This window comes from Malaclemys terrapin, chromosome 11 (assembly GCF_027887155.1).
Source record: "Malaclemys terrapin pileata isolate rMalTer1 chromosome 11, rMalTer1.hap1, whole genome shotgun sequence".
In the NCBI taxonomy this organism is placed as follows: domain Eukaryota; kingdom Metazoa; phylum Chordata; order Testudines; family Emydidae; genus Malaclemys; species Malaclemys terrapin.
The window spans coordinates 78,793,344-78,806,114 of NC_071515.1; the positions used below are offsets into that span (position 1 = coordinate 78,793,344).

Here is a 12,771-nt window from a genome sequence, read left to right on the forward strand (position 1 = left end):
GCTGCATTTCAGTGGTGGGGGAAGAGCCCCTGGCCTGGGACCCGCTGGGGCGAGAGGCGGCGGGAGAAAGGGCGAGATGGGCGCATGGCCAGAGCTACCTTTATTGGAAGAGATTTTCATCTACAAAAGAGTGAAAAACGGATTTAAAATCCAGCGTAAAAAGAGCTGGTGCTGGGCGGGGCGAGAGCTGGCATGGCAGGTGAGGCTGGGCAGCAGAACCAGCCCCTTCTCCCCACGCCCAGCAGATCCACTCCAGGCAGTCAGGCCCTAACTCCCCTCTGGAGCTTACAGCCCCGTCACAGAGTGCCCCGCCGCCGCCCCCCCCCCCCCCCCCCACACACACCCGGCCCCTCCACCGTACAGCCCAAGGGCCCAGAGCCTCATGTGCCACCCCTGCTCCCCCCACCCTCCACACTGCCCAATGCAGCAGGGGGTCGAGATCCCAGCTTCACTGGGAGGCACCAATGGGGCACAGGTGAGCAGTGCCCTCCCCAGACTGGCACCCCTGCTTTGGGGCACCCTAATCCCCCAGCAGAGCCGCTGCACCCCACAGCCGCCAAGCCCCCATGCCAGCCCCAGGCAGCCCCACCACCCCCGCACTCAGCCAGACCCTGCCCACAGCTGCCCCCGCCCAGTAAAGCCTGAAGAGTCTGGCAAAGAGAAGCCCGACCCACGGGGTACAAACGCTGGCTTGGAACTAACGCGGGGGCCTGGCCCTCCCAGCCCCACAGGCCAGGGCCTCCCTAGGGGCCGAGCTGGGCCATGGGGTCACTGCGCAGCCCTAGCTGGGGAAGATGAAGCTCTTGATTCTGCCCAGATCCATGGCTGCCTCTAAGGAGCACTGCTTCAGCGCCAGGGGGTCGGGCCAGTCCTGGGGGCCGAGGGCTGCGGACGGATGCCAGCCCCAGCTGGGGCCGGGCGAGCAGCCACTGCAGCAGAGCGCCGGGCGAGCGGGGCCCAGGCCGAGTCCAAAGGGGGCAGGCTGGGTGAAGGGGCTGCTGGGGCTCGTGCGGTTGGATCTCTCACAGGTGCTGCGCCCGCTGCGGAGTTTCAGGCAGTTTGGGCAGAGGGGGGGCTCTTGCTGGGGACTAGTCTGGATGGCAGAGCCTGGGGCCTCCTTGTAGGACAGCGCCGTCAGCACGCTGCCCCACAGGTACAGTGCCGTCGCCCTCACCCCACCACCAGGGCGGCGCTGCTCCTCCACCGTCTCGTTCTCCACCAGGCAACAGGAGCTGCTATCGGAGCAGGAGGGGGAAGGGGGGCCAGGGAGCCCCAGCCCAGGATTTGGCAGCTGAGTGACACAGGGGGCGAGGGGTGCCCCAGAGCCCAGCGGGCGCCCACCATCCATGGGGAACAGCAGAGGCCGGAGGGCAGCGGGGCCGGCGCTCCTCACACACACAACCTGGTGCACCACAGCGACAGAGGCGAAGACGGCAGCAATGCCAGTCAAGTACATCACGCCCAGCAAGCAGGCTAGCTGTGGGGAGAGAGAGACTGGTCACCCAGTGCCCGTATGCCCGCCAGTGCCCGGGGGGGGCACACAGACAGTTACCCCAGTGCCCCTCACAGGGGGCAGGCCAGCTGTGAGTCCAGTACCCCTTGGCAGAGCAAAACCGGCTCCACCAGATGCTGGCTAACGCCATGCAGAGGACGTCGGGGCTGGAACCAGGGTTCTCCGCTGCAGCTGGGGGGGGGCGGGGAGGGCGGGTGACACAGATTGCCACCCACCTGCCAGCAGGAGTGACCCACACGGACCACCCACTGTCCTGCCAGGGGCAGCAATGCACAAACCATTCAGCCCTGGTCCAAAAAATGTGGGGAGGGTCGACAAAGAGGGAACAACCGTCACTTTCATCGAAGTTTGCCCAGGAACAGCTTCTCTTTTTGTCAAAAAATTCATAAACCAAAATGTTTGGCAAAAAGCCTCATGTTTCCTCCCAGAAATGCTGCCGCTGTGCCTTGTGAGACATACTCTCAATCAGTTGGGCTCCGCCCTTGGACTACATTTCCCATGATGCACCACTCCCCCCCCCCAAGAGTGGATGCTGTGGTGCATCATGGGAAATGAAGTCCAGCAAGCAGAAGAGGCAACTGAGGCACATCTCCCAAGAGGCTTTGCGGCAGCACTTCCAAGGTAAAACGCTTCCGTTTTCAGGAGTTTGGTTTCTCAACAACAAAAACTGGAATTTTCCATGGAAAATGTTCTGCCCAAAACCTGTCTGATAGAAAGCAGCTCTCATTCCTTCCAGCAGGGGGCAGCGCACTCATGGACATCCTCCATAGCCAGCTCCTGGTTCTGGCCCATGACCTCCTGGCAGGGCCGTCACTAGCCATGTGGGGCCCCAGGCCTCCGCGGGAGGTATGGGGAAACCTGCTCCTCCCCCCAGGGTCTGGGCTGCGTTCAAGGCCTGCGGGGCCCGGGAGGCAGGAGCTGTGGGGGGCCCCTTTGGGGGGCCCCACAGGCCCAGAGTGGCCTGGTGGATTAGCAGGGGGCTGGGAGCAGCCCGCTCCATTTCCCTTGCCCCGGCCCCAGCCGTGTCGCTCAGGGGAGGGGGCTTGGGGAAAAGGGCCCCTCCCCCGCACTTACTGGCAATGGCAGGAAGCGCAGCAGCCCGGCCCCAGCCCGTTCTACTCCACCAGCTCCCAACCGCGGTGCTCCGCTTCCTGCCGCTGGCGAGTGGGGGGGCGTCCTTTCCCCAACCCCCACCCCCCTGAGCGACGCGGCTGGGGCTGGGGCCGCGTCTCTCCGCTTCCTGCCGCTGGCGAGTGGGGGGGCGTCCTTTCCCCAACCCCCACCCCCCTGAGCGACGCGGCTGGGGCTGGGGCCGCGTCTCTCCGCTTCCTGCCGCTGGCGAGTGGGGGGGGCGTCCTTTCCCCACCCCCCACCCCCCTGAGCGACGCGGCTGGGGCTGGGGCCGCGTCTCTCCGCTTCCTGCCGCTGGCGAGTGCGGGGGGCGTCCTTTCCCCACCCCCCTGAGCGACGCGGCTGGGGCTGGGGCCGCGTCTCTCCGCTTCCTGCCGCTGGCGAGTGGGGGGGCGTCCTTTCCCCAACCCCCACCCCCCTGAGCGACGCGGCTGGGGCTGGGGCCGCGTCTCTCCGCTTCCTGCCGCTGGCGAGTGGGGGGGCGTCCTTTCCCCACCCCCCACCCCCCTGAGCGACGCGGCTGGGGCTGGGGCCGCGTCTCTCCGCTTCCTGCCGCTGGCGAGTGGGGGGGCGTCCTTTCCCCAACCCCCACCCCCCTGAGCGACACGGCTGGGGCTGGGGCCGCGTCTCTCCGCTTCCTGCCGCTGGCGAGTGGGGGGGCGTCCTTTCCCCAACCCCCACCCCCCTGAGCGACGCGGCTGGGGCTGGGGCCGCGTCTCTCCGCTTCCTGCCGCTGGCGAGTGGGGGGGCGTCCTTTCCCCAACCCCCACCCCCCTGAGCGACGCGGCTGGGGCTGGGGCCGCGTCTCTCCGCTTCCTGCCGCTGGCGAGTGCGGGGGGCGTCCTTTCCCCACCCCCCTGAGCGACGCGGCTGGGGCTGGGGCCGCGTCTCTCCGCTTCCTGCCGCTGGCGAGTGGGGGGGCGTCCTTTCCCCAACCCCCACCCCCCTGAGCGACGCGGCTGGGGCCGCGTCTCTCCGCTTCCTGCCGCTGGCGAGTGGGGGGGCGTCCTTTCCCCAACCCCCACCCCCCTGAGCGACGCGGCTGGGGCTGGGGCCGCGTCTCTCCGCTTCCTGCCGCTGGGGAGTGCGGGGGGCGTCCTTTCCCCACCCCCCACCCCCCTGAGCGACGCGGCTGGGGCTGGGGCCGCGTCTCTCCGCTTCCTGCCGCTGGCGAGTGGGGGGGCGTCCTTTCCCCACCCCCCACCCCCCTGAGCGACGCGGCTGGGGCCGCGTCTCTCCGCTTCCTGCCGCTGGCGAGTGGGGGGGCGTCCTTTCCCCAACCCCCACCCCCCTGAGCGACGCGGCTGGGGCTGGGGCCACGTCTCTCCGCTTCCTGCCGCTGGGGAGTGCGGGGGGCGTCCTTTCCCCAACCCCCACCCCCCTGAGCGACGCGGCTGGGGCTGGGGCCGCGTCTCTCCGCTTCCTGCCGCTGGTGAGTGCGGGGGGCGTCCTTTCCCCACCCCCCTGAGCGACGCGGCTGGGGCTGGGGCTGCGTCTCTCCGCTTCCTGCCGCTGGCGAGTGGGGGGGCGTCCTTTCCCCAACCCCCACCCCCCTGAGCGACGCGGCTGGGGCTGGGGCCGCGTCTCTCCGCTTCCTGCCGCTGGCGAGTGGGGGGGCGTCCTTTCCCCACCCCCCACCCCCCTGAGCGACGCGGCTGGGGCTGGGGCCGCGTCTCTCCGCTTCCTGCCGCTGGGGAGTGCAGCGGGCGATCTTTCCCCGCACTCGCTGGGAGCTGGCGGAGTGGAGCAGGCTGGGCCCGGGTGCTTCGCTTCCCAACACTGCCGGTGAGCGCGGGGTCGCTGGGAGAAGAGGTGGAATGGGGGCGGCCCAGGGGCAGAGCAGGGGCAAAGGGTAAGAGATGGGGCGGAGGGAGTTGTCCGTGGCCCCACACCCCCTAGGTACGGTACAGCCCTGCCCCTTGCAGTGGGTGCAGCCCACGGGGAGCCGCCCGGGGGACAGGGCTGGTCACTGGAGCTGGTGCTGTCGCGTATGCAGCACGCAGCTGCCTAGGGCACCATGAAATTTGGGGCAATTTGGTGCCCCAAATTCATGGTGCCCTAGGCAGCTGCGTATTCTGCGTATGCCTAGGGACGGCCCTGCCTCCTGGTTCTCCCCCTCCCGTGGTGCCCCCTTAGGGGAACGCTTCCTCTGCCCTCGGGGCTTGGCCAGCTCTTACCTTCGCCACCTGCTGGTAGAACTGGCCCAGGGCATGCTGCCAGAGGGACTGCTCCAGCAGGACGCACAGGTCCGTGTAGGTGAACCAGCCACGCTGGGTGCCCTGTCTCTTTGCCACGCTGAGGGGAAGGAAGGCAGTTAGATGTGTGCTCTGGGCACAGACCCTCTCCCGCCCTGGCTGTGCCTGCAGCTGCCATCGGGGAATGGGCGGCCACCTGCATCACAGCTCCTGGCAGAGTCTCTGTGCCTCTGCCCGCAGGTTACGGGTGCCACTCATGAGCCCCAGGTCCCTGGCGGCCAAAGTGCACCGGTGCCATGTGCGGCTTGGCTCGGGGCGAGCCCAGGCCAAGGAGGAGCTGCCTTCCCCCTCTCTGCCCTGGGGCCTGGCATGTTGACTCCTCTCAAAGCCCCACCAGGGGAAGAGGGTGCAGACCCCCCCACACCAAAGGGATTCCGCTGCCGGGTGATCGAGGCCAGCTTGGACAAGCTGTGACTAGCGCGGGCCTGCCCCAGTCCAGCCTAGAGCTCCCTGGGCAAGCCGTCAGCCTGCTCCTGGGACGGCTCCGGCCGGTGGGAGGGGTTTGCAGAATGCAGCCGGGGGGACCGAGGAGCCCAGGGCAGGGGCTGGCCGACACGTACCCCAGCGGATCCGGGCATGGCAGGGCAGAGGTGCCATATCTCTCGGAGCCAGACCCCTGCCATGAACACCCCCCCACCCTGGTGCCCCCAAACCTACCATCCTTCTAGCCAGCTCAGCACCTCAAACAGCTCCTTGGGGTCAGTGTAGAGGCTCCAGTCCTGCAGGAAGGGAACAAACAGTCAGGTGGGAGGTGCCCGGTAACAGCCTAGGCAGGCCGGGCGCCCCCCAGCATGGACTGAGCAGGGTTAAGAGAGGCTGGGCGGCCATCTGATGATGAATTCCAGCTCCATTTGGCCCATTTCCCAGCCTGGCTGGGGGCTTTTCAGCCTGCCCCCTCCCCTAGCCCCCTCGTGGTGTGTGATCGCTGCGCTGACGGGATCCTGGACAATCACCGCCTGCAAGTAGGAGTCCCCTTCGTGCTGCCCTCTCGGAACACTCTCGCTGGCCCTCCGCAGACACGGCTGGCCCTGAGAGTCCAGCAGGGCCGCAGCCTCATGCGCAAGGAGCCAAAGGGGGGGGACTTCACGGGGGAGGCAGATCCCAGGCTGGACAGAGCCAAGGCCTAACGAGCTGCAATAAATGCTACGTTCCCACAATGGAACAACTCTGCGCCAGCCCCTGCTGGCCTCTCCCACAGGGGCATGTGCTGTGCCAGCCGGCGCCCCAGGGCAATCTCCCCTTCTGCACGCCAGCCCCCGACCCCGCACCCCCTGCTGGCCCCTCCCACAGGGGCATGGGCTGTGCCAGCCGGCGCCCCAGGCCAATCTCCCCTTCTGCACGCCAGCCCCCGACCCCGCACCCCCTGCTGCCCATGACGCTCTTTGAGATGCTCGAACCTGCGCTCTCGGGCGGGCGGGAAGTGCTCCCTGCCGGCCAGCTGTGCACACTGCACTGCCGACAGCCCCATGGGGGGCTCCTGGCCGGGAGGGGGGGTCAGGCAACAATCAGGGGCAGCAGAACTAGGGGGTATAGTTTGTGCGCGCAAGGAGCAGGCTGTTCCCAGCCCAGGCTGACTGGGGATGGAGCGGCCTACGGCAGGATGGGGCCCGCAGCAGACACATTCCTCCATGTCTGATCTTACCGGGCCAGAGGCAGGACAAGCTCATGGGGACAGGGATCCCGGGGGCAGCAGTCCCGCAGCACCCTGGGAAAGGGGCCAGCTGCTCCCAGGCAGGAAGCCCTCTCCCCCTCCGTCAGCTGATCCCATTCCATGCAGCCTCTGATTTCCCCCCAGCGCCCCACTGAGTGCAGCACCTCAGCCAGCCCCGGCACGGCTGCCCAGGCCAGACGCCTCCTGGAAGCCTAACAGACACCCCAAGCGCAAGGCCCACCCCTGCCCAGCTCCAGCAGACCCGGGAGAGCCCTCTGCTAGTTAGCCGGGTCACCCTCAGCACTACGAGCTACCCCGGCACCCTGACGCGCCATTTCTCCTCTGCCCAGCGCCTCTCCCCGGACACAGACATGCACCGAGCAAGCACGTCCGGACCGGTCTAGTCAACAGCGCGCCATAGGCAGGGCCTGGCTCTCACTCTGGGTCTATGCAGCGCCCGGTGCAACGGGGCCCTGATCTCACTCGGGGGTGGGGGTGGGGGCTGTCACAAAGGGGCCCCCCGGTTGGGCTCGGGACACAGGCACTACAGCGATTACATCAGCGCTACTTACAATGGCGCTCAGGAAGTTCATCTCCAGCGTGTTAACGGTCTGCACCCCCACATTGCCGGCTGCGCCCCATTCGTCGTTGAACACCTCCTCCTCCTCCCCTTCGTCATACAGGTACTTGCTGGCAACCATCTGAAAGGCAGGAGCACAGCACCCATCAGCACAGCCCCCCGGGGGAGAGCCCGCCCCAGCCCCAGCCCACTCGGGGCCCGGCTCACCATGGAGATCAGGAAGAGGTCCGAGGAGGAGATCTGCTGCAGGTACTCGGGATTCCGGTGCCGGAGTCTCTCGATGTAAACCAGAGCCAGCATCATGGAGCAGGGCGAGATGCAGGCTTCCCTGTGACCGCGGGGCGAGAGCAGGACTTAGGTTTCCTGTGCAGCCCGGCACACCCGGCATCCCACCACTGCCAAGGCAGCCATGCCATGTAATAGGCAGGGCAGGGTACACCGCTGCTTGCTGCTGGGTAGAACAAGGCCAGCGGGTTTGTGTGCACGTGGGCACGCCCATAACTGCCCCCGGCAGATGGACAGATCACACCTGTGACAAACTGGGACTGTTCTTAATGGGGTCTTTAAATGCTGACTGGAGAGTGTTGGCCAGGGAAGGCTGCAGGGGAGTTTTGCTGGGGCGGTCTGCACTGGGGATGGGAGACTGGCCTTGAGGGAGGATACCGGAGCACGGAGCATGTAACATGAGAACCCAGGAAGGGGGTTGGAGGCGAGGTAACACCTCTGCTGGGGAAATGGACAAAGGCTGGGGGAGGAGCCGGGGGAGGCTGAGTGAGAGACGCTGGAGGGAGTTAGAGTTTTGGAGCTGGCTGGTGAAATGGACGGGAGCCCAGACGGGGCTATGACCACCCCGCACCCGGGGCTGTGGTGTCCCTGGGGACCAAACTAAGGGGATCCTGTTGTCTGTACCTGCAAGACCTGTCTTGGGCCGTGTTCCTGTCATCTAATAAACCTCTGTTTTACTGGCTGGCTAAGAGTCACGTCTGACTGCGAAGTGGGGGTGCAGGACCCTCTGGCTTCCCCAGGACCCCGCCGGGGCGGACTCGCTGTGGGAAGCGCACGGAGGGGCATATGCTGAATGCTCCAAGGTCAGACCCAGGAGGTGAAGCCGTGTGAGCGTCTTGCCCTGAAGACAGTCTGCTCCGAGGGAGAGGAGGCTCCCCAGAGTCCTGACTGGCTTTGTGGGGAGCAGCTCCAGAGCATCGCCCGGGGACTCCGGGACACCCCATAACTGCCCCGGCAGGTGGACAGATCACACCACGTGACTCGGATCCTCCTGCTGGCGAAGCTGCGTCTGGCTCCTCAGGCAGAGTGTTTGCTGGGTGCTAACAGGCCCAGCTTGTGCCAGCGGAGCTCCCTGAGCGTTAAGGCGTTCACAAGGGTCATGGCTTTCTCTAGTGGACAGAGGGGAGAGCGGCCCAGCCGCAGGGCTCTGGGCCCACCAGCGTAGAGCTTTGCCTGTCACAGGAAACCCGTCAATCCCTCACACAGACGGGAACTGGCCCGGACAGAGCTGCACAGGCAATGGCACCGGCTGGCTCCCTGCCCTGCCAAGGTGTAAAACCCAGAAGCCTCATTGCTCACCTTTGGCACTACAGAAACCTGAGAGCACCAGGCCCCAGGGAGCTACCTCAGGCTGAAATACGGACCAGACAGGCGCGGCGTGCACTGCCATGCAGCTCAGGGACTGGCCGCGCACATGAGTCAGACAGTGACCCAGGAGGGGATCAGAGGGGCAGACAAGGGAAAAGGCCCAGAGAAGCTCAGCACAGGGCCAGTGAAATCCAGCACGACGGCACAGGCGCGATGCCTGGGGTGGGGATGCTCTCCGGCAAGAGGCTCCCCATCCAGGTGGCTGGTAGCCACGCTGAAGTGTCGAGCCAGACCAGAGGCCTCTGCCTGCTGCAGACAATGGGCTAGGAGGGGTCGTGTCTTACCGAGACACGTGGCAAACGTATTTCTTCTGCAGCCTGCGGATGGGGCTGGGAGCTGCTTTCTGGAGCAACTCGACGGCGATGTCTAGGACAGAGGCAGAGCGGCACAGGGATTAACACCAGCATTAATGCCCCCGCTCCCCCCGCCCAACCCCCCTCGATTCCCTCCCAATGCACAACCAACGCCAGCGCCCAGCCGGGAGCAGCACCCCTCCACCCAGAGGCAGGGAGCTCAGCGGGGAATGGTGCCCTCCCCTCCTTGAGTTTCAGCCCAAGATTTTCAAGAGTAATTTTTGGTGCCTGGCTCGAGACACCTGCCAGGTAGGGCTGAACACCTGCCCTCGGAAAGCAGCCCCTGGGAGGGCGTCTCATGCCAGGCAGCCAGAAATCAATCCCCAAGTTTCAAAGTAGCAGCCGTGTTAGTCTGTAACCGCAAGAAGTGGGTTGTAGCCCACAAAAGCTTACGCTCTAATAAATTTGTTAGTCTCTAAGGTGCCACAAGTACTCCAATCCCCAAGTTGAGCATCTGTTACCCCGCTCAGTAGTCAGGTGTTTACAGAGATGGTGGCAGAAAGTCGGACAGAGACGGGCTCTCCAGTCGTTAGAACCCCATGGGGAAAGGCCCAAACAGCTCTGAAATTCACACCCTGGTTCTCAAACCCAACCCAGCCTTAGTTTGGGGGGGTGCGTTGTGCCACGCTCCCCTCCCCCCTCCCCCCCCCCCCACTGGATCGCTACGGGTATTCCAGGGGGCACGAGCACAGAAGTAAGCCATAGGGCAGGGACGGTCTCCTCGTTGGGTTTGTAGAGTACCCAGCACAGCGGGCCTTGACCTCCAGGCTCTACCCTAACACCGCTAATAAATCGTAATGAGAAGGGCACTGCTCCTGCAGAAACACCCCGGGCGTGCACGCATTCGTGGGGGGCAGTGCACGGCGGCACCAGGGAAAGGGGGCCAGAGCCTTTCCCCGGCAGCAAAAAGGCTAAAAAGGGAGGTCGACCCAGCTCCGTCGCTCAGAGGTGTGAACAATCCACTCCTCTGGGTGACGTTGCTACGCCGACCTAATCCCAGGTGCAGCCAGCGCTGGGGCGACAGAAGAATTCTCTCGTCGACCTGGCCGCCGCCTCGCGGGGAGGTGGGCTAAGCACAGCGCTGGGAGACCCCCTCCCATCTGCGCTGAAGTGCTGCACTGGAGCAGCTGTAGCGGTTCACGTGTAGACGTGGCCTTAGCAGATGAGTGAGTTAATTCAGCCCATGGGCTAGTTCCAATCCCTGGTTCAGCACAGGTCCTCGCCACGCAGAGACAGGCACCACTCACCTGCCACCGGGCTGGAGAGATTGTCCAGGCTACAGTCTTTGTCCCAGCCATAATACAAGCGCTTCCGCACCCTCTCGCTCAGCTGCTGGTGCCCTGGCAGAAACTGAAGACAGGATGGGAAGGGATGAGAACAAAGCTACAGACTTCCCGGCCCTGGTCCCAGAAAGATGTGCTGGGTCCTCAAGCCAACTGCAGTCTCCGGGTTAGTGGGAACCGTGTGCTCCTCCGAGCACTCAGATACCACGGTGACTGGTGCCATACGGGCGCCTGGACTGATGGGGGGTGGGGGGGTAACATGGGCAGAAAGGGCTAGGTCAGAAACCAGAATATATCATGTCCCTATAGAAATCCATGATAAGGCCACACCTTGAATACTGCCCCATCTCAAAAAGGGACATTGGAAGTGGGAAAGGTGCAAAGAAGCCAAGGGCAATAAAAGCGATTAGGGGATGACACAGCTTCCATTTGAGGAGAGATTTAAAAGACTGAGGCTGTTCATTTTAGGAAAGAGACGACTCAGAACAGAAGAATGTCCACACGGGGTCTGACCAATGGTCCCTCCAGCCCAGTGCCCTGTCTCTGACCGTGACCAGCGCCAAATGCTTCAGAGGGGATGAGCAATACACGGCAGTCGTCAACTGATTCATCCCGTCATCCAGTCCGAGGCAATTGGAGGTTTAGGGATCCCTGCAGCAGGGGGCTGGGTCCCTGACCGTACTGGGGGGGTACGACAGAGGTCTATATGATGATGGCTGGTGTGGAGAGAGTGAATTGGGAAGTGTTCTTTACCCCTTCCCATAACACAGGAACCAGGGGGCACCCAAGTGGGTTTAAACAAGCAGGAGGAAGTGCTGTCGCACAGCGCCCGGACAGCCTGGGGCACTCACTGCCGGGATGGGGTGCAGGCCAGAAGTCCAGCTGGGTTCAGCACAGAGCCAGAGACGGTCCAGCAATGGCAGGGCACAGCTCCCTGCGCTGGGGGTCCCCGGCCCTGCCGGGACGCTGGGGGTCACTGGGGTTCTGCCCGGCTCTGTTCATTGCCAGACCCTGGGGCTGACCCAGTCTGGGGCGGGGGCGGGTCCCACACTCATCCCCGGCCCCCGGGCTCCGCCACGGCTCCCCCCAGGGCTGGGCGCTGCTGGGCCGCGGGCTGGAGACGGGCCCGGGGGAACCGAGCGGCGGGGGCAGGCCGCGTCCGCCCCACGTCCTCCAGCAGGTGCCGCAGCCGAGAGAGCGGCTCTGCCCAGCGCCGCCCCGAGGCCCGGGGGAGCCGGGGGGGGAGCGGGGGGGCGAGGCCCGGGGGGGGGGGAAGGGCAGGCCCGGGGGGGGGGGGAAGGGCAGGCCCGGGGGGGGGCGAGCGGCCCGGGGAGGGGGGGCGAGCGGCCCGGGGGGGGGCGAGCGGCCCGGGGAGGGGGGGCGAGCGGCCCGGGGCGGAGGAGCAGGCCCGGGGGGGGGCGAGCGGCCCGGGGAGGGGGGGGGAGGGCAGGCCCGGGGAGGGGGGCGAGCGGCCCGGGGAGGGGGGGGAAGGGCAGGCCCGGGGGGGGGCGAGCGGCCCGGGGGGGGGGGAAGGGCAGGCCCGGGGGGGGGGCGAGCGGCCCGGGGAGTGGGGGAAGGGCAGGCCCGGGGGGGGGGAGGGCAGGCCCGGGGGGGGGCGAGCGGCCCGGGGGGGGCGGAGGAGCAGGCCCGGGGGGGGTCTCGGGGCGACGCTGACCGTGAACTCCTGGAAGCCGCTCAGGGGGAAGGTCCCCTCCTCGTCCAGCCGCAGCCCGTCCAGCTCCATCCCGCGGCGGGGCGGGGGCGGGGGCGGGGGGTGCCGGGTGCCCGCTCCGTACCGCGGCGGGGCGGGGGTGGGGCCGGGTCGGGTCGGTCTCTCGCCCTTCCTCTTCCCGGGGCAGGGGCAGTGTCTCAGCGCGGCCCGGCCCGCCCGGCAGCTCCCGGCGGCGATTCACCCGCCAGCGAGGCTCTGGGCCCGTCCGCGGCCTCCTTCCCCAGCGCCCGGCTACCGCGGGGATGGGTCGCTCACTGCTTGGGGCCGTGAGTCTGCTGGGCGGAGCCAGCTGGGGGAGCCGCGAGGTACAGCGCCGAGCCCCCGTCCCACCGGGCAGCTGAGTGAGAAGCAGGATGGGCCGGGTCAAGCACTGGGCTCGGAGCCAGGACGCCTGGGTTCTGTTCGCACCTCCAGCTCCCAGGGCTGTGACCTTGGCTGAGTCACTTCCCCCTCTGGGCCTCAGTTTCCCCTCTCTGCGAGCTGGGGACAGCAGCGTGCCACTCGGGGACTGCGCAGACTGATCAATGTGTGTGAAATGCTCCCGGCTCCTCTGGATGGGTAAAGGATGGATCATTATTACCTCCGGGCAGCTTATAAGCAGCTGGAGGACTTGAGAGGTT

General features: G+C 66.3%; 1 protein-coding gene across 1 annotated transcript; it reads right to left on the reverse strand.

Annotated features, from left to right (window-relative positions):
• Positions 1 to 337: 337 nt before the first annotated feature.
• Positions 338 to 12,184, reverse strand: CNPPD1 (cyclin Pas1/PHO80 domain containing 1). Its single transcript, XM_054044476.1, has 8 exons — positions 12,095 to 12,184; positions 10,384 to 10,486; positions 9,068 to 9,149; positions 7,338 to 7,458; positions 7,123 to 7,251; positions 5,557 to 5,618; positions 4,822 to 4,939; positions 338 to 1,477 (listed from the first exon to the last, which is right to left on the reverse strand). The coding sequence occupies exons 1-8, from the start codon at positions 12,161 to 12,163 to the stop codon at positions 782 to 784; spliced, it is 1,380 nt and encodes a 459-aa protein (XP_053900451.1). The 5' UTR covers positions 12,164 to 12,184; the 3' UTR covers positions 338 to 781.
• Positions 12,185 to 12,771: the final 587 nt, after the last annotated feature.

Bases quoted from the DNA above. Each gene is read 5' to 3' on its own strand.
- CNPPD1 (XM_054044476.1), bottom strand. From the start codon at position 12,163: ATGGAGCTGGACGGGCTGCGGCTGGACGAGGAGGGGACCTTCCCCCTG. The intron at 10,487-12,094 runs GTCAGCGTCGCC...TCCTGTCTTCAG, and splicing joins GCGGCTTCCAGGAGTTCACG to TTTCTGCCAGGGCACCAGCA. The intron at 7,459-9,067 runs GTAAGACACGAC...CCGCGGTCACAG, and splicing joins TACGTTTGCCACGTGTCTCG to GGAAGCCTGCATCTCGCCCT.